Raw genomic sequence first — 19,430 nt, forward strand, 5'->3', positions numbered from 1 at the left:
TATTGTGGCACTCGCGGCTTCAGCGGTCCTTAGCAAAGACCACCGAAGTCGTAATGAGGGCCTATATCTCCTGTGTTTAAAATGCATGGAAAAATTTTCATGCGAGCATTTGTCCTACAAAATAAATATTTTACAGATAACTCTCCCACTAAAACTAGGGTTTTGAGGCATAATTTCCCAAAAACGAGTTTTAAAGGATTTAGTATGACCGTTTAAAAAAATATATAAACATTGCAAGTGTCATGAAATTGAAAAATATTGCAAGGTTTTAAAAACAATCACAAACTTTGTCGAGGAAAACATTTCCAACATTTCACTAAATTAGCAACAAATCCTGACACCTTTATATTTGAACTTTTCCTTTTTCCTCCTATCGCCAAACTTTTTTTACATTTATAAAAGTTTATTTTCCCCAAATTTAAAACAATTAACTAATGGTCCCACTAGCAAAAACCCAAGAACTGGCTTGATTATGCCAATTGTGATTTCAAGGCCTACTGAGACTTGTCCATTATGTTTTTACCTGTGACATCCTTGGCAGGTGGTGCTTGCGTGGGAGGACGGGGAGCCACTGGACGATGGATGGGGACCCTTGGAGGATCATGACCAAGGAAACGTGTATTGAACTTCAGGTCAGCAGCAGAATAGTGGTAACCAGGGCCGGCAGGGCAGATTTCTTTGAAGTCATCTGTAAAATGACAGTATGAAACAATTAATGGAAAACATCTGCCACTATGGGTAAGGACCTAAAGTGCCTGATTTAGGCTTTGATGCTCCATCACTAAAATTACAGATTTCCCGTCCCTATTATTTAAAGTGTATTATATCTAATGGCACTTGTAAAAGGACAGAAAGAGATACTCATCACATTGGTGACAGAACAGCCCATCCGCCAAACTCTAAATCCAGCAAAGAGTCTCTTAGGGTATACAGTTGGTCGTATTTCACGTGATTTACCAGTTATCTGTCAATTTCCTTAAATCAAATGTGGATAAAGTGCTTACGGAACATTGAATTCAACAGATTATATAATGTACAGTGGTGTAAGTATGACATTTGAAGGTTTAACCCTGAAAGGTAGACTTTGATATTTTCATCAAAAGAAAAACACCAATTTTTAAACGTTATCTAAGAAAATGGTCATTGACGTCACATAATTAGGGTGACCAGATTTTCAGCAAGAAAAACTGGTACAGGCACAGACAAAGACACAGAAATAGGACTATATGACCTATAAGGTCACAATCCATTTTATATATATAAATATATATATATATATATATCTATATATATATATATACACATATATATATACATACACACATATATATATATATATATATATATATATATATATATATATATATATATATATATATCTCCAAAAAACGAAAAGCCCAGGCACCAGTCCATGTTAAAATCCAAGCATTTAATAGCATTTCTGAGCAGCAAGACAAAAAATCCTGAAGTGTTTCGGCAACAGCATGCCTTGTTCACAGGTAAGTAAGAGCAGGTGTGAGTGAGCCAGTGCTTTTTAAATACACAGTCATGTGACTTCAATAACCAAACTCCAACTCCCATAATGCACAGTTCCATTTAAATAACTTCCTGAACTGGAGTGCTTAATTTCCATATAGCTGCAATAGCGTCACAGGCACCTCAGTTCACCATATAAATGTTCTTGTGTGCATTAGGTATCCATTACTTGATAGTCCACTTGCTTTTACAGTTGCTGCCCAGCATGATAACAGCTATACAAGGAATACATGAAAAGTAAGAGGAGAGGCACACTGTCTCCCTCCTATCCCTTGCTCACCTCCATCACAATATATTTCTCGGATAAATGCCTTGTTTGCATGAAGGAGAGCGGGTCGGGCCCCTTCCATAAAACTATCATTGTCAACTCCTGCGGCCTGGGTTACTGGGGCGAAGCATCCCACAGAAAATATCTCCAAAAAACGAAAAGCCCAGGCACCAGTCCATGTTAAAATCCAAGCATTTAATAGCATTTCTGAGCAGCAAGACAAAAAATCCTGACGCGTTTCGGCTCACTCACACCTGTTCTTACTTACCTGTGAACAAGGCATGCTGTTGCCGAATCGCGTCAGGATTTTTTGTCTTGCTGCTCAGAAATGCTATTAAATGCTTGGATTTTAACATGGACTGGTGCCTGGGCTTTTCGTTTTTTGGAGATATTTTCTGTGGGATGCTTCGCCCCAGTAACCCAGGCCGCCCTGCAGGGTCTGTGGCCCCTTACGGAGCAGGAGTTGACAATGATATATATATATATACATATATATATATACATATATAATTTCTTTTACATTCCCTCCCCTTTCTATGTTGAGCTCCTGGGTCAGGTTGGTTGGCCCGACCTTGACGCATGCTGGCACTGATTTACACCTCATTAAATCCTGCTGTGCTGCTTGAATGAGGTGAGGCAGCAAAGCAGGAGAGCTTCAACCAGTTAAATTCTGTCCCCCGGTTTCTGAGAGGGCCGGTTGAAATGTGAGCCTGCACAAAACTGTGATTAATGTGCAGGTTCACAGACCCTCCCTTAAAAATAGGACATTTTTTGGTTTTAAGAGAATGTGTTGGGACACCGGTACAGTCCTTCAAAAATCAGGACTGTCTGGGCAAATCCGGGACGTCTGGTCACCCTACCTGTAGGGGGTCATTATGAGTCTGGGGTTCACTTGACCGCCAGTCTCGCGGTAGCAGTCTGAGCGTCACATTATGACCACCAAGATCGTGCTGCAGTTGGACCGCCGGCGGTCTGTTGGTTGCGGCGATCCTAATCCGTCAGGGCAGCACTGCAAGCAGCACTGCCCTGGGGATTACAGCCTCATTCTCCGCCAGCGGTTTCATGGTGGTAACACCGCCATGAAAAGGCTGGTGGAGAACGGGTGCAGGGGATCCCAGGGCCCCTGCACTGCCCATGCACTTTGCATGGGCAGTGCAGGGGTCTCCCTGGCCAGCGCCATAGCAATGTTTACAGTCTGCTTCCCAGACTATGAACATTGGGAGGGTGCTGGTGAACCATGCATCCAACAGCATTGCCGTCGATTACGAGATGGAGACAATGCTGTAGGGTGTTTCCCACTAAGCCAGCGGGCAGAAACTCAGGCTTCAGCCCACTATTCTAGAGAGAAACTCTTAATGGGCCCGGTGGGGAGGCAGCCACTATGATGGCAACCTTCCTGTTGGAAGTTCGGCAGACAGCCAAAACCTTCCACCAAACTCGTAATAAGGCCCATAATGTTTATAAGAGATTTACCCAAATGTCAATAAAGGGCCAGTTAAGGAAGTAACTATGTCCCCCTGCACTTGTGTAGTTCACTAGGGGATGATATAAAAAGTAAAAATGTGTTTCCTTATGATTATTCCTATGTTTGAAGGAACATGTGTTAAAAAAGAAAAAGAATCATGTATGCTTTTGCACACCAAAGATGAAATTAGATGGGTAAAACCTCTCTTTGTGGATATAATGTAAACATCTTCAATAAAGACAGCATTTTGGTCCGCGGAATCAGAATTGGCAGATACTTTTGCAGAATGAAAAGTGTATGGAAAGCGATGTACAAATACCAATGCAATACAATCAGTATGTTGATTTTTCTGATTTAGAAAATACAAAAGAAAGGGAATGCAATAGGGACCTTCTGGGAGAAGCAATGTGCAAGTGTGAATAAACTACAAACCTGAAAGCTTTTGAATATTCAGGTATCCCATGCATTTATTTCCCGTTGCGGAAGTAAACTGACATTTTCTCCCACTAAAGACAGGAGTAAGACTGATTCCAAGATGAATGGGGAGGGTGCACCTCCATGTTTGATTGGGGTGCAAGGCAAGGCTAATTTTCAATATTTGTTGAGGAATGGTGTTACATTTGTAAATACATGTTACCATCACATTTGTGCATACAGATTTTACACTAGGTAACAAATATGTTTGCATGCACATATTATACTTAAATGTGTATTTGAACATTTAACTTTTTACCCTCTGTATTGGATTATTCCTCTTGTGCAGAACCCCTTTCCACTATACCCCCACAGAACATGGTGATACTAACCACCTCATATCCCCTCTCAGGAAAGGCATATAACTGTACCATCGACAATAACAAATTTCATTGCATTTTCAGGGTGGGAAAGTCCCTGAAATGGATGACAGAATCTGACCAATTTGTTAGTTTATGAGTGTTCACCTACAGCTGCAAGCTCAGAATCGCCTACATTCCTTCTGCATCTGCATTTGGTAATAAAAAATCCATCATGCTGCCGGATTTTCAATGTCCAAAAATGCATTTTGCAAACATGAAAAAAAATCTGCAAATACTGGTTCTACAAATTGGAATTAGGATTTTGCATTTACAGTCTGAATTTGTTTTGCACCTAAGTGGGTAAAACAACTTTCTGAATCTGGCCTCTATTCATTTGCCGGGCACTTAGGGCTGACTTGTTTGTTAGAATACCCGTTTTGCAATACTTGTTGTTGTCTGCTTTATTTAGATACTGCTGGCTCTATTGAGGCAGATGGCTTGACATTGTTTTTAGGTCAAGCGTGCAAGCGCTTTTAGACCTGCTGTAAGTATTCTGTGGGTTTTTAACCACGCCCATTTCACACCCTTCACTTTCACTCGTTTGTGGACTTACCTTTCAAAAATGTCGTGATGTCATTGGTAAATGCTTTATGTTTATCCTGCTGTGGTGCAGTTTTTTACCGCCTTGCAGACTGACCCTGTTACATGGATTATTGCATGGTTGCCGATATGCTTCAGTGTGGGTGAATTATTTTTTTCTTTTGTCTTTCCCCTTCGTGCGGCAGTGGCGCTCCCTGCGCAAACAGTACAGAAAGTGTGCTGGTCACATTGTTCACACTGTTACCTAATGAGAGACATTTCTTTTGGCTCTCCTCTAAGTACGTTCTCTCCCCAGAAAGAACATTAATCACCAGAGTTAATTTGACAATTTGAAATGATATGCACTGAGTACAGTTGTATGCAGCAGCCATATTAACCCTGCGTACTACCTTGTGATGAGTTCAAGCGTCTAAGAGAAAAAGTACATTCTCTCTCCAGAAAGAACGTACATCGCCAGAGTTATTTTGACATATTTAACCTTATATGTACTTTGTGATTTGCCTAGTACACGTTCTTTACAGCAGGCACATTAATCCTCTGTGCTACCATATGATGAATCCAATCTTTCACTAGTCAAAAGTGTGTTCTCTCTCCAGAAAATGCGTTACTTAGCAGTTGTTCTGACATTTTTAGATTATATGCAATCTGATCTGCTTAGTACACATTCTTTGCTGCATTAGATGCACTCTGTGATCTGCCAAGTACACGTTCTTTGCAGCAGGCAAATTAACCCTCTGCATTACCTATGATGAGTCTAAGCTTCCAGTAGACAAAACTATGTTAATACTACGTTCTCCCTCCAGAAACAACATTAATCGCCAGAGTTATTTTGATATTTTTACACAACATGCACTTTGTGATTTGCCTAGTACACGTTCTTTGAGGTAGGCACATTAACTCTGTGTGCTACCTTATAATGAGTTCAAGCTTCCACTAGACAAAAGGAGTTCTCTCTGTGGAAAGAACATTAATCACCAGAATTATTTTAACATTTTTACATTAGATGCACTCTGAGAGATGACTAGTACACGTTCTTTGCAGGAGGCACATTAACCATCTGCACTACCTATGATGAGTTCACACTTCAAGTAGCTAAAACTATGGTAAAACTATGTACTCTCTTCAGAAACAACATAAATCACGAGACGTTTATCTGCCTAGTACACATTCTTTGCAGCAGGCATATTAACCCTCTGCGCCACCTTATCATGAGTCCAAGCTTCCACTAGACATAATTATATTTTCTCTCCATAAACAACATACATTTCCAGAGTTATTTTGACATTTTTCCATTACATGCACTTTGTGATTTGCCTAGTACACATTTACAGCAGGCACAGTAACTCTTTGCACTACCTTATGATGAATCCAAGGTTCCACTAGACAAAAGTACGTTCTCTCTCCAGAAAAAACTTCATTCACCAGAGTTATTTTGACATTTTTACATTAAATGCACTCTGTGATGTGTTTGCAGTAAGCATATTAACCCTCTGCGCTACCTTATAATGAGTTTAAGCTTCCACTAAACAAAAGTATGTTCTCCTTCCAGAAAGAACATTAATTACCAGAGTTATTTTGAAATTTTTACATTATATGCACTCTGACCTGCTTAGTACACATTCTTTGCAGCAGGCATATTAACCCTGTGGGCTACCTCCTGATGATTCCAACCTTCCACTAGACACAAGTACGTTGTCTCTCCAAAAAGCAAATAAATCGCCAGAGGTGTATTTACATTTTTACATTAAATGCACTCTAAACAGAAGAAATGTCACAAATGGGAAAATAACAGCTGTAACAGTGAGCTGAAGGGCTGGGAGTGTCTGTACATGGAATATATAGGACCGATATGGCTTTAAAATTATGTTGCCTTAGTATTTAGTGATTAAGCATTTATATGCAGAGCTGTGTACCTGCATAGCACTTTAAAGTTATTTTCTGCTTTGAAGATGTTTGGTTTTCTGGGCCTCCAGGAATAATGAGATATTTGTTTATGAGCAATCTTACAACTTTACAGAACTCCTTAATAAATACCTTTGAAATGTCTGCATTTTGGCTGCTTCCAAACCCTGTGCAGGCAGCCAACCACAGCTCATGAGCTATAGCTGCAGTCCATGGTGAAAAAAGTTAGGTAAGGCACTGGAAATCTGGTTATGCCATGTTTTTACTGTGATACCAGGGGCAGGTTCTCCTTTAGGGCTCAGGGACTGCACCCGTCTGAAAGTTCTACACATTTATAGCAAAAAATATTAAATAGATGTATTTGTGCCAAGATACGATCCTAACAATCGTAATTCTAAACAGATCAATGCATTTAAGTCTGGGCTGTCTTTCCCAGGCTGCCAGCCCCGCCTCACTCTGAAGCAGTAGACGGAGCCAGGCAGTAAATAATCTTTCTGCACTACAACACATGACGCAGGGTTTACTGCTTTAAAACGCTTCATTTTCATTGTGGTCTATGGCAGTATCCACTCTAGGCCAGTGAGGCTTTCAGAGTCATGGTTTAGGGCGTTGGAGTCTTCATCTCTGTGCGAGGGCAATCATCTGTCATTCACAGGCATAGATCCCTTCTTTTACCCATTCGTCATGCAGTAGTAGTGGATGCAAGCACCTGTAAATTGGTGCCTTGGCTTCAGAAATGGTTGTGTAATGCAAATTATGTGTTATGTTTATTATTCTGAGACCCCTTGCCACACTAGCCTCTCCATTGTGACACCGCAGGCCCTGGCTGCAGATCATTGGCTCCTTTAGAAGTGGAGCTGCTGTATTGGTTCCCCCACGAAATTGTTAAAAAAAATGAGCAGGGTTCTTGTTCCCTTAAGAAATTGATCCAAATATCGGAGTCAAGAGCAGAGGCAGAAATATGAGCTTACAGTAAAGGCAGTTATCTGCTGTATGGCATTAAAACTGGCCCTATCCTCATGCCCTTGGCATTACTGCCAAAAACATGGGTTGCTGTTCAAACAATGAATGTTAAAAAGTGATTTAGTTCCTCACTTATTTCACGTTTTACTTAATTTTGCGTTCACCAACGGAGTTCGCTGTTTCATCATGCTTTGTTTCTATATTTCTTTTCATGCATTTTTTTACTCTTGCACAGAGTATACTTTGAGTGGTGCCAGGTGTTTACGAGGGGCTTTGATTGAGAGCGCTGGTGCTGAAGCAGAAGGCAAAGCAAAGTGCCTGACTGTGGGTTGGTCTCTCTGCAGAGCACACAGAACAATGTTCATTTATTCCAGTTACAATTGAAATTCAGTGTAAATGTGTGTGAAGGGGGTGCACAGAGGTCAACAGATTTAGAAGGCAAAAGCAAAAGGAAATAAAGTGCTTAAATCTGAATGAGTGCAGTGTATGTTTGGGGTGGTAGCATGAGGGAGTTGCAAGGAGGTGCATTCAGGGGAGAGTGAAAACAGGGTGCGGAAGAGGCAAGAGGGCTTACGTATCGAACATAAAGCACACATAACTGAAGGCCCTACTCCTTCCACAGGCCTAAATAATATTTAATTTACAGTCTCATAATTGAAACATTTCCAGTGTTAACTATTTATAACTAATCGTTGTTACTTACTTTTCTTAAATAGCTAACAACCTTTGACAAAGCCAACAGTATTGACAGGTTTTAGGTGTATGTCAGTTGTTGATAACATTTCAGACAGAAACCAAAATACATGCCAGGTGGCACACTATGGCAATAACAGAAATTTATTTGTCATGTTCCCTTTGAGAAAGCCCCCACTTTTTTCATCTAACGTAAACACTTGTCTGCACATATTTCTGAATGACGGATTGCAGCCAGCGGCTGTGGGTTCTTCCTGATGCCTGGTTAGACCACTGTCTTTCAAAGTTGATGCCGCATGCACTGGGTAAGCACCACTTTAAAGGGCCTGAAATTGTTGCAGCGTATACAATTTGCACATTAAAGTAAAGTGTGGACATATTAATGCAGTAAGATATGGGGCACTTTTTAATGTGTTTAATATTTAAAACTATACATTCCCACTGCTTTATAAACCTTGCTTTCTCTCTAAATTGATTTCCTTTCAAATGCAACATTTGCCAATCTTTTTTCAATCTTTTCTTAGGAGGAAGACCCACCCAGGACCCCACATTTGTCCATTAAGCTTGCTCGCTTAACTTACTACATAAGAGGCATACCCAGACTTTTACGCCTCACCACTTTCAAATGTCTCTAGCCACCTTTGTGTGATACACTACTATTCAAGAGGGCATTCCAACTGTAATATCGTAAAGTTGGAAGCCAGCCCTTGAAGTAGTATTCATAGAGTTGTCCAACACCCTCGTTCAAAATATGATTAGCTCATTACGCTTGTTTCAGCTTTGTATTCTGGGACCTGGTGTGTTTATTTTTATAACGTGATACAAGCTGGAAGCCAGCCCTTGGAGTAGTATTCATAGAGTTGCCCAGCTCCCTAGCTTGATAAGTGATTCACTCATTTAGTTTATGTTTCTGCCTTTCATTTTAGGACTTGTAGTTTTATTTTTATAACATGATACAAGCTGCGAATACAAAGCAAAAACCTGCCAGATGAGCTACACATGTTTGAGTCTGTGAAACTTGAGCTGTATTAATAAAACTAACCTCAAGGAGCGCTTACAGTTGATTATGCTGCACAATAGTCAATATTTTCTAACTAATATTTCTGTTCAAGACTGACTGTGAATCATTAATATCCTGTGAGAATAGTCTCCTCAAGTGTGTGAAAAGTCAAAGGTGTTTTGTTCGACTCCCTTAGACTGCAGAAAAGGGCCTGCAGGCAATGTTGCCTGTACCAACTGCCAAGTAAATATGTTTTGCACCTGGGAGTAGTTTGTGTTTTAATGGCCTTGTTTGAAAAAATATTCCAGTAGACCTACTAACCCTTTAGTTATTTGCAGGGCCACTGGAATTATGTGACAGAAAGGACCAAAATATGCAACAGGGTTGACCAATTAATGTGGCAAGAAAGTCCAGTTATGCATTTACAATGCCAAGAGCTTCAACTCAATTAAATGTGAGAACTATTGCATTGCAAATGCTTGTTTCCACTGGACCTACCTAGAAAAGTCTGACGTCCAGAACAGGAAATAGGATAAATGACCTCACACACTAAGTTCCCAGCACATCAGGAACATTTATTTTTTATTTTTCAAAGATAATTTTCCACTTTTGGAGTTTGCTTTCAAAAAACAAACAACTTTGGTGTGTGAGTGAAATGGACAATATAGCTACCATGCCTAAGGAGGAGCTGCCATCTGAGGCACTCTGAAGACACAGAGATACCTGACTGCCAGGTGGAAAACTCTAACAATTGGTAGACTGTAGTCTGCTAGGTAGAAGGGTGTATCAGTAGAATGGAGTATAGCATGCCATATGCTTAATTATCCCCTTAATTTTGAACAGATTTTGCAGTGACCCAGAACTCCATTGTCTTCTACTACAACATTATTGATTGCTGTACACCCCGTCTTAAAACACTGAAATAATGGTATGAAGCTGACACAGAAAGAGTGTCCACTGTACATAACAATCCCCATCTCCTCCAACAATATTGCTGATATGTCTTATACTCCTGTTTGGTACCTTTAAATTATTATTCTTTGAGTGCAATAGACTTGATTAGCTGTGTGTCTGTGTGTTCTTTCCTAGATAAGCCATGGGCTCACCTTGCACATGAAAGCACTCTAGACACCCCAAGCTTGGAACTAAAACTACTATGAAGAAACATCATTTGTTGATAACATACGGCAGCACTCCTGTATACTGTTTCAGTTCCTGGGAGGTGGTGGGGGATAATTACATGTTTTGTGGAGAGACATAGGTAAAGGAATTTGGGAAACCGTTAAGCCTTGGAAGCCCATAGAACCAACGGCTTGATTTAGAGTTGGATGGTAATGGACAATCCTGTTACTTCTGGAGGTAGTGCTAAATCTGGAGGAGAATTCAGAAACGAGATATCATTTACCACACAGAGGAAATTTCTCCAGTGGGTGCTGATTTTCCTCCCTTCTGGAAGCAGGCAACTTTTCACTATCACCACCCTCTAAATCAAGGCCCAAGGCCTATGTGTCAGTCTTGCTTGAGGGAGGAAGCAGCCTCACGCTACCAAGATACCACATTCCTCCTCCCGGCAACCAAGTACCAGGAAGTGATGGAGGCAGAAATATTGGCACACAGGTGGCAGTATCCCAATCTCTGAACTGCCAGCAGCCTGTCAAATATCCACCTTCTAAGATTATGTTGTGGTACTCGTCACCTAATTTCCACAAAGTCTGGTGGGGATGGATGGTGGCAATAGGGTCCAGTGACCCCCAAATAAGGAAGGTGACTCCTGTCACCTACACCTAGAGGGACCACATTAATCCTTAACCACTTGTGTGTGCTGGACAGTTAGGAGCTGTCCGTCTCACCAGTGCTCGTGTGCGTAGGACGGCTCCCAGCCATCCACGCACATGGTACAGGAAATCCCTCTGGTATGGGCACCAGAGGGATTTCCTTCTGCCAAAAACAGACTCAGGAGCTCGGGAACAGCTTCCCCAGCTCCTGAGGTTATTTTGGGTTTTCAGTAAATTAACGCCATTTCACTGAAAACGAAAGTGAAAGGAACCGATTGGCTCATTTAACTTTCACTGCCTAGGTGCTCAGGGGATATCTAATTTCCCCAAGTACCTAGGCAGAACGGAGAAGGATCATTGGAAAGGGGAGAATCTGCACTAGTAGATCCCTGCTTGGAGATCGTCGCTGGAGGGAGATCCTCACGCAGGAATAGACATCAGGGAGGGTGGATTGGCCCTTTGGGCTGGGGCTTTTGCCTCCCCCCTTAATTTGTTTGCCATATTCAGTCTCTCTGACCCCCCTGGGGGGCAGATGGGGCAATAGCCCCTGATCTGCTTCCCCCCCCGTAGGGGGCAGAAAGCTCACTAGGCAAAAGGGATTTTTTTTTATACATAGGGATGGGGGCTGCCCAATATGGGCATGCCAATAACCCGACCTGACCCCATAAACAAATGGAAATAGCCTTCCCCGGGGGGGGGCAGAAAGCCCACTAGACACCTTGGATATATATACATATATATATATATATATTTTTTTTATAAAAGAGGGATGGGCCTGGCCCATGACCCACCCACAATAAATGTGGATTAAAGTCTTTCTTCCACCCCTAGGGGCAATAGCCCCCAATCTGACCCCACCAGGGGCAGGCAAAAAGCCCACTAGGGACCAGGGAGTTGTTGTTTTTTTTAACGTAGGGGTGGGGGCTGCCCAAAATGGGCATGCCAATACCCCAACCTGACCCCATAACCAAATGGAAAGAGTCTTCCCTGGGGGGGTCAGAAAGACCACTAGACACCAGGAACTATTTTATTTTGTTAGTGCAGGGGTGGGAGCCATGGCAATGGCCCCATCCCCCCCAAAAAAATGGGCACAGTCTTTCTGCACCCTGGGTGGGACAAATGGGAATTATTTCCCCTGATCTGCCCCCCTGGTGGGCCCACTAGACACCAGGGAAGAATGTTTTAGGAAAAAGAGGGATGGGGCATGGCCGTTCCCCCACCCCAAATAAATGGGGACAAAGTCCTTCTGACCCCACTGAGGGGCATATGGGAGTAATTACCCCCGATCCCCTCCCGGGGGCGGGGGGCAGACAGCCCACTAGATGCTAGAGAATTTTAAAAAACAGGGATGAGGCCTATCAAAGCCATGGTCAGCACCCACCCCAACTGAAGGGGGGCAACACTCTTTCTGCTCTCCCTGCAGACTAAAGCATTTCATCCCAATGACAAGCAAGAGAACATTTCACTCTTTTCGGTGTTGATTTTACATATGAGCCAGGAGAGCTTGGCTAACCTCCAGTATTGTCCCACTTACAATGGTGAACAGCTGCACTTTTTGAGCTTGGGTAGGCTGCCACTTAGAACAACCTACCAGACCCAGACACTTCTGAAACCAGACATCTGGGGGGTACTTGGTGGTGTGCTTGGCATGCACCCTATTCCATTTTCATACCCATAATTCCTTGCAAACCACTGACTTTTCCTGAGGTCATGCATTTTCCCTATGTTTCTGTGATGGAAAGTTTTGGAATCTGCAGAATTCCACAAAATTCCTACCACCCAGTATTGCCACACCTGTGCTGATAAAAGCTCTGCCCCACTTGTGTGGCTGAGCTTAGCACCAGTGACAGGAATGGATCGATCCAACCTTGGTTAATAGGAGTCTCCATGCAAAGGCTCCCATTGCCCCTGGTTTGATCTGTTCCTGTCATGGCACAAGGCCCAGACACATACGCAGTTTCATCGGCTCAGGTGGGGTAGTGCTGGGTGGTAGGAGTTTTGTGGGTTCTTGTGGATTCTGGAAGCTTCCATCACAGAAATCTAAGGAAAATGTGTGACTTCAGGCAAAGTGAGAGGTTTGCAGGGCATACAGGCTAAAAAACTTACTGGGATTCACACAAGTCACAACATCCTGAATTCCCCTAGGTGTCTGGTTTTCTAAAATGCACACGTTGGCTAGATTTCCCTAGGTGCCGGCTGAGCTAGGGTACAAAATCTAGAACTACCTACATCAGAAAAAGAGAGTCCGTATTTGGCAGAAAATTTTGCTTCATCCATGTTGCATTTTGGCCTGTTTCCTATCATGGGCACTAGTCCTAACCACTCAAGCGAGGTACCATTTTTATTGGGAAACTTAGGAGAAGCTAGGTGAAAGGAACTGTGTGATTCTGTACAGATTCCAGAACTTTTCATCACAGAAATGAGAGGAATTTATTTTCGTCAAAGTTTGAGGTTTGCAAAGGATTCTGGGTAATAAAATGTGGTGAGAGGCAGTTAAGTCAGCCCACCCAAGATATCCTCGGGAGTCTAGTTTAAAATAAATTTACAGGTTGGCTAGGCTTACTGTTAGACCTGGTTTTCTGGGCACAAGGGCACTCAGGGGTTACTACGCTCCAATCGCATCAACTGCAGTGTTCCCTGCTGGTGTCCTGGGGCCTCATTTCTAGTGGCCCCAAAACTGGATAATCAAGGACTTCTCTCCAGCACTTGACTCTCTCAGGGTAGTGAGACAGAGCAGTCCAAGGCTCACTCAAGGAGGTAATGTGGATTTAGACATTCAGATCACAGTGCACGCTGTATTACCAGCTAATAAGATCAATTTCCAGCCAGTGCTTTACTTTTAAAAAAGACAAGTACTTCAATACACACAAGAGAAATATACTACACATAAAACTAGGATAAACAGTGAAACCAGATATCTCCACAACCCTCTGAACCAGAGGTCTTACGCCAAACTGTATTATAGCACCTAGACACCAAACACTATAAAAACACAGTTAGCATGTAGACACGCAATTAGCATTGCATATTACCTACCATGTTGCACAGGGTTGCTCTCATTTGCTAGAGCCATGATACCAATCCTTGTATTGCAATGGTGTAGTTTCAGCATATGACGTGAAGTCAGACATTCCAGACCAGCTCTAGAACCCACCAGCCAAAGAACAGAAGTGCCTTCCCATCCTTAGCAACGACACCACCCTGGTGACATGCCTCACACCACAGCTGGTCCTCTGCATTCAGACTGTTAACTGATGCCTTTGCTCCTTCACAGCAGAATCCATCCATAACAGAGAAATCTTGCACGTTCAGATGCGGTGAGCACGTTTCCTTGCTTTTACACCACGGACCCACAGCTGGCTTCTGTAGATGATTGTTAGAACCAAAGACTAGTCTTGAACAATCATTGAACACTCAGGCCAGACTTTTATAACCTCTGGTTGACAGGCTGCTGATCCAATCAGAGGGTCTGTTACTTTTGAATCCTGGGTGCCTCTTGAATCATGAGGCACATGTGTGTCATGCTCACTGTCTGAGCAAGGCATGCAATGATGAGTTACTGTTCTTCAGCACAGGTTCTTGCTACCAGACCAGGCTATTGCCCCAGAGAGGAATTTTGATTAACTCCAGACCACGAGGCACTGACCATCGCCGAACACAAAGGGGGGAGGGCCCCTCCTAGCAGTTAGTGCAGCTAAATACAGATAAGAGCAAGTTTCATACCCCCAGCCTGCCAGTCTTCTCCAAGGAATAAGGAGGGCGACGGGGAGATGGAATGTCAAGCAGAACAGCGCATCTCACATTAAACGCAATGGCTCACCTCGCCATTCTCCCCTAGGGAACATTCTGACTCTCAAACACACATCCCAGGTAGACAAAGGCAACAGCACCACAGGCAAAGAAGACTGCACACACTTTATCAGGCAGGGAAACAGATCGAGATATTGCTACTGTCCAGAAGGAGCAGCATAAACAGCTTCTCCCTGCGGGCAGGAGTGCCAGCGTTCCCAGCATAGGGGAGTTGGCTGGGGCCAGGGGGCCTGGGTATTCCCCAGTGGCCCCAACATGTGCTTTGTGTGTGCCCTGGGTGGGCACCAGGGCACCTACCTCAAAATAATGTGTGCCCATGGGGTTGGGAACCCCGGGGCTATCACCAGCCTAGGGAGGGGGCTGGGCAGCCAGGTGGAGTCTCTAGGGCCATAATAGGCTCAGGAGGGGACTGCGCAGCACCCCTCTTCTTTTACTATATATGTACAAACAGGCCTGGGTGATGGATCCCAGGGCCATAATAGGCTCAAGGAGGGAGGCCACGTAGACCTTCTCCCCTTAAAAATAAAAAAAACAGCCCTTGGGGATGAGACCTGTGGGGCCTAAAGTGATTTGGGAAGGGGGGTCACACAACCCCCATTTAACAAAAAAAGGGCCCTGAGGGATGGGGTCCCGAAGGCCTAATAAGGCACGGGCAGAGGGGCCTGAAGAGGCTTGAGGAGGGGGCGGGCATGCAGCCCTCCTCTCCTTTAAAAAAAAAAGAATCATCCCTGGGCATGGGGGTCTCCAGGGCCTAATAAAGGTCAGAGAGGAGGCTATATGGCTCCCTCTGCTTTAGCATACATAAGGCCCTGGGGGATGTGGACCCTAGGGCCTAATAAGGCTCATGGGGGTCACGTGGCCCCTCCTCCCCTTTAAAATTCTTAAGACCCTGGGGGATGGGGACATTGGGCTCGGGGAATGGCAGGCCAGGACGGGTTGGCTGCATGCAGAGTGTTGGCCGTAGGGCCTGGCCACAGCCTGTGAGCAGCAGGGGATTAGATCTATGTATTGTGATAAATGATTACTTTATGTTAAAAAAAACTAGACATTCACTGAAAAAAGCAGAGGTTAAAGTAACATTATAGTTAGGTGAAATATTAATTAACAACATAATATTTTAAACTCTAAAAACCAAAGAAATTCACCATTTATAGTTATCTTAAGTAAATATGACTCATGCCCTATAGTAACTATACCTTGCGACCTCCCATGCACTGCTACTTACCCCACACATTACATCACTCATTAAGGCCCTCATTACAACATTGGCCGTATATACCGCCTACCGCCGCTGCAACGGCCCCCAAAAGACTGTCAAAAAAGACCGACACCGCGGTTACCAGCCGTCGGCCAAATTATGACCGTAGCCGAAATTCCACCAGAAGGATGTCGGAAATCCAGCTGCGGCCATAGTGGCGGATGGCGGTAAGGTGGCGCTGCTGCCAGCAGCAGTGCCCTGCCAGTAGACCGCCGAAGACCATATCATGACACATGATACGGCCTGGCGGTGTTCTGCTGGCGGATTCTGCTGCTGGCAGCAGCGCCCTGTCCTGTCTCCTCTCAGAGGACCCCCTGCACTCAGGTAAGTCGGATGCTCTGACCCAGGTGAGGGGGTTGGGGGTGTTGTGTGTGGGGGGTTGTGTGTGTATGTCTGTGCGTGTATGTGGGTGTGAGATGCCTGTTGTCCATGTGTGCGTGTATGGATGTGTGAGTGTGTGTATGCTGTGTTGTGTGCATGCCTGTGGGCATGTATGTATGTCAGTTTGTGTGGATCTGTGTGTGAATGTATGTATGCATGCGTGGATGATTGTGAGTATGAGTTTGTATATGCGTGTTTTAGATTGTGCGTGAAGGTGCATGTATGTTGTGGGGGGGTCTGGAGTGGGGGGTGGCTGGGGGTGGGACCAGGAGAGGGGGAGGAGGGCAGGGAAGACCCCTATGAGTGACAGGGAAGGAATTCCCTGTCACTGATAGTGCCTACCACCATGGTTTTCGTGCGGTAAGGAAGCCACAAAAGCCATGGTGGTGGGCAGGGTCATAATCCTGCTGGCGGGCTAGTGATGGCCGCCTGGCTGGAGACTGCAGTCTCCAGCCCGGCAGTCATTACCGCCGTGTGAGATGGTGTGGTGCATTGGCGGTTTGGCTTTAGCCAAACCGCCAATGTCATATTATGGGGAAAAGTACCGCCAGCCTATTGGCAGTACTTTTCTCCATTTTACCGCCATCCGCAAGGGTTGTAATGAGGACCTATATCTTCTATGAAATCATTGATAATGTCACTGCAACATTTACAATGAAATTATTGATGAGAAAAATGTGCATGGCAAGGGCTACTATATTTTTATATTTTTGAAGAATTATATTTAAAACTTGATAGTTCTGTACACTCTGTTGTGCCACATTTCTTAGATTCTTGCAGCAGTAAAAACATGACGCAAATAGAGGGTGCAAACACTGTAACAAGTAATTATTTGCACCAGTCAGAAATTCTGGGTAATTAACATCTTAGTCAATCTTAATTGCTTTTACAAACTGGAAGTGGGCACAAGTTACACAACCACTACTTAGCAAACCCCATGTGAAAAATGTGTACCCACAAAATACGAGTCAGTCATGATCGGGCCCGTAAAAGAGATTGGCAGAGAAGGATGTGAACTTAAAGTGCATCCCAGGCCCACGGCACTGGTAGGGAAAAGACCTGGCCAAACTCTTTATCTCTGGCAATTGGGCAGCCTTTGACCTCATTAGACCTGCCACTGATTTTCTATGTAAGGGAGTGCTGGGGGGTGCTCCATGCCAGGCACCTTAATGGTAGTTCAGAAAACCTTTAAAAGAGTTCAGAAATAAGGAGGCGCCAATGCAGGTGTGGACAGAAGGATAGATTAGTGATCACTGACTTTTTGAATGTTCCTAAGAAATTCAAAGTACGCTCAAAGTAAATTCTTTGCCATCTCTTGTACACATCAGGTTCCTTCCCACTGTATATTTTCCAACTTTTATTTTTCCAGGTGCATGTGCATTCAAGTAAACCATAATTTTCTTGGCAAAGCGTGGACACCTCCCTCTTTTCCACACCCATTTTCTTGATCAATGGATTATCCGTCGACATGCCTTTAAGCTCTAGATTGATATAGCAGAATTATTTCCAAAAACACAATGTGCTACATGATTTTTTATCCATTGAAGCTTATTTTTCTCTGTACAGATCTCTCCTGATAAATGTCTTTCTGTTGAATGTCTCTTAGGCTCCTGGCTACAATCTGTGCGGGTTGGCAAGATTGTGTTAGTAGGAACTTGGGGAGTTGCGGTCGCAAGGCTAGGGTCAGTCCATAAATCTACCCTCTTTTGATGTCCCTGCCTGTCCCCTGGGAGGGCACTGCTCCTTGCAGCTGCTTCTGAAGACTGTGTGGTCACTGGAATTGTAGTCATCTTTTAACACAAAAGGGCGTAGGATGCTTCACTTCCCGCCTTGAAGTCCCTCCATGAACTAAATTTCCCATCTCAAAATAGCTTCAGGGTGGGACTTTGTTTGGCCATGTTATTCATGGTTCACCTCAGCTGTGATCCTTCATATGCTGCCATTCTGTGAATACTTAGTTTTGAAACTCACACGCAGTGGTCTTCAGAATCATTCTTCTCCATACCCTCAGGCTCCATTTTGATTATATTTGCCTTGAATAAACTGTATCTTGGAGCTTTATGCTATTGATCAATACATTTGAATGTATATTTGATAGGCCCATTAAATAACACACCATGCAAAATGAGGTGACGTTTTGCTGAAAGGTAAAACTACAAAAGACAGGTTCTTGAAGCGAGGATTAGAAAGGGAAAAGGGATAAACATATCAAAAAATTCAATCAAGGCGGTCGAGTCAATAGAAGCAAGGCAATTGGTCCATCTGACAGAGCTTTAAGGTACCATGTGAAACCCCCTTTGTATCATTGCTGATGAGTTATATTTTTATTTACGCTAAAATATTGACTATTTCAATGACTTTGAGGACTGCAGTCCAGGACTGGATATCTTCCAATCAGCTTAAGCTCTAAGGAAATAAAGCAGTGCTTATCAGTTTGGCCTCAAAGTAAACTTCTTACCAGAACACCATCTTAAACTCCATCCGAACCCATAATTCGTTCAAGTGCTCCAAATTGCAAATAAAGTGAAAAATCCTGGGGTCATTTCAAAGGCTGAAGTGAGCTGAGCCCCTCAAGTTAGAGCAAGTGTTAAACGTTGCCTTTCCCAATATATCTCCACCATGCACGCCCCTTTTTACTGACAGGTGTAAAGCATTGGTCCTGAGTGCCACTATAAATACACACCTACTCTCCTGCAACACATGATATGCCACTTTCCCTGCTAGTGTTATCTTCGGAACGCATTTAGCAGAGATTACAGGAGTGTACACAGGCCTGTGAAATATGTCTCTTTTGTCAAAAGTTTGTTGCACTGGCTAATGCTCGAAGTATTGTGTTCAAAATCTCTTACTCGACATTTTAAGGTCATAGATGACTCTACATCAACCTTCTCTGGAGACTGATGTACTGCATTACACCCCCCTTGCATTCTTGTTAGCTGTGACCAAATCATCGATCTGCCCTCTTTAAAAAAATGAGCAAAGCAGGATAGCTAAGTCATGGCT

At 43.6% G+C, this 19,430-nt stretch overlaps 1 protein-coding gene across 4 annotated transcripts in view; it reads right to left on the bottom strand.

Moving 5' to 3' along the window:
- Positions 1-19,430, bottom strand: part of LTBP4 (latent transforming growth factor beta binding protein 4) — a 922,370-nt gene that overhangs the window by 203,182 nt on the left and 699,758 nt on the right. For all 4 annotated transcript variants that reach the window (XM_069207205.1, XM_069207206.1, XM_069207204.1 and 1 more), the window contains exon 12: positions 524-688. In XM_069207205.1, coding sequence (XP_069063306.1) covers positions 524-688 — 165 coding nt within the window. The remainder of the gene's footprint in view (positions 1-523; positions 689-19,430) is intronic.

Source organism: Pleurodeles waltl, chromosome 9, assembly GCF_031143425.1.
Source record: "Pleurodeles waltl isolate 20211129_DDA chromosome 9, aPleWal1.hap1.20221129, whole genome shotgun sequence".
Taxonomy (NCBI): Eukaryota; Metazoa; Chordata; class Amphibia; order Caudata; family Salamandridae; genus Pleurodeles; species Pleurodeles waltl.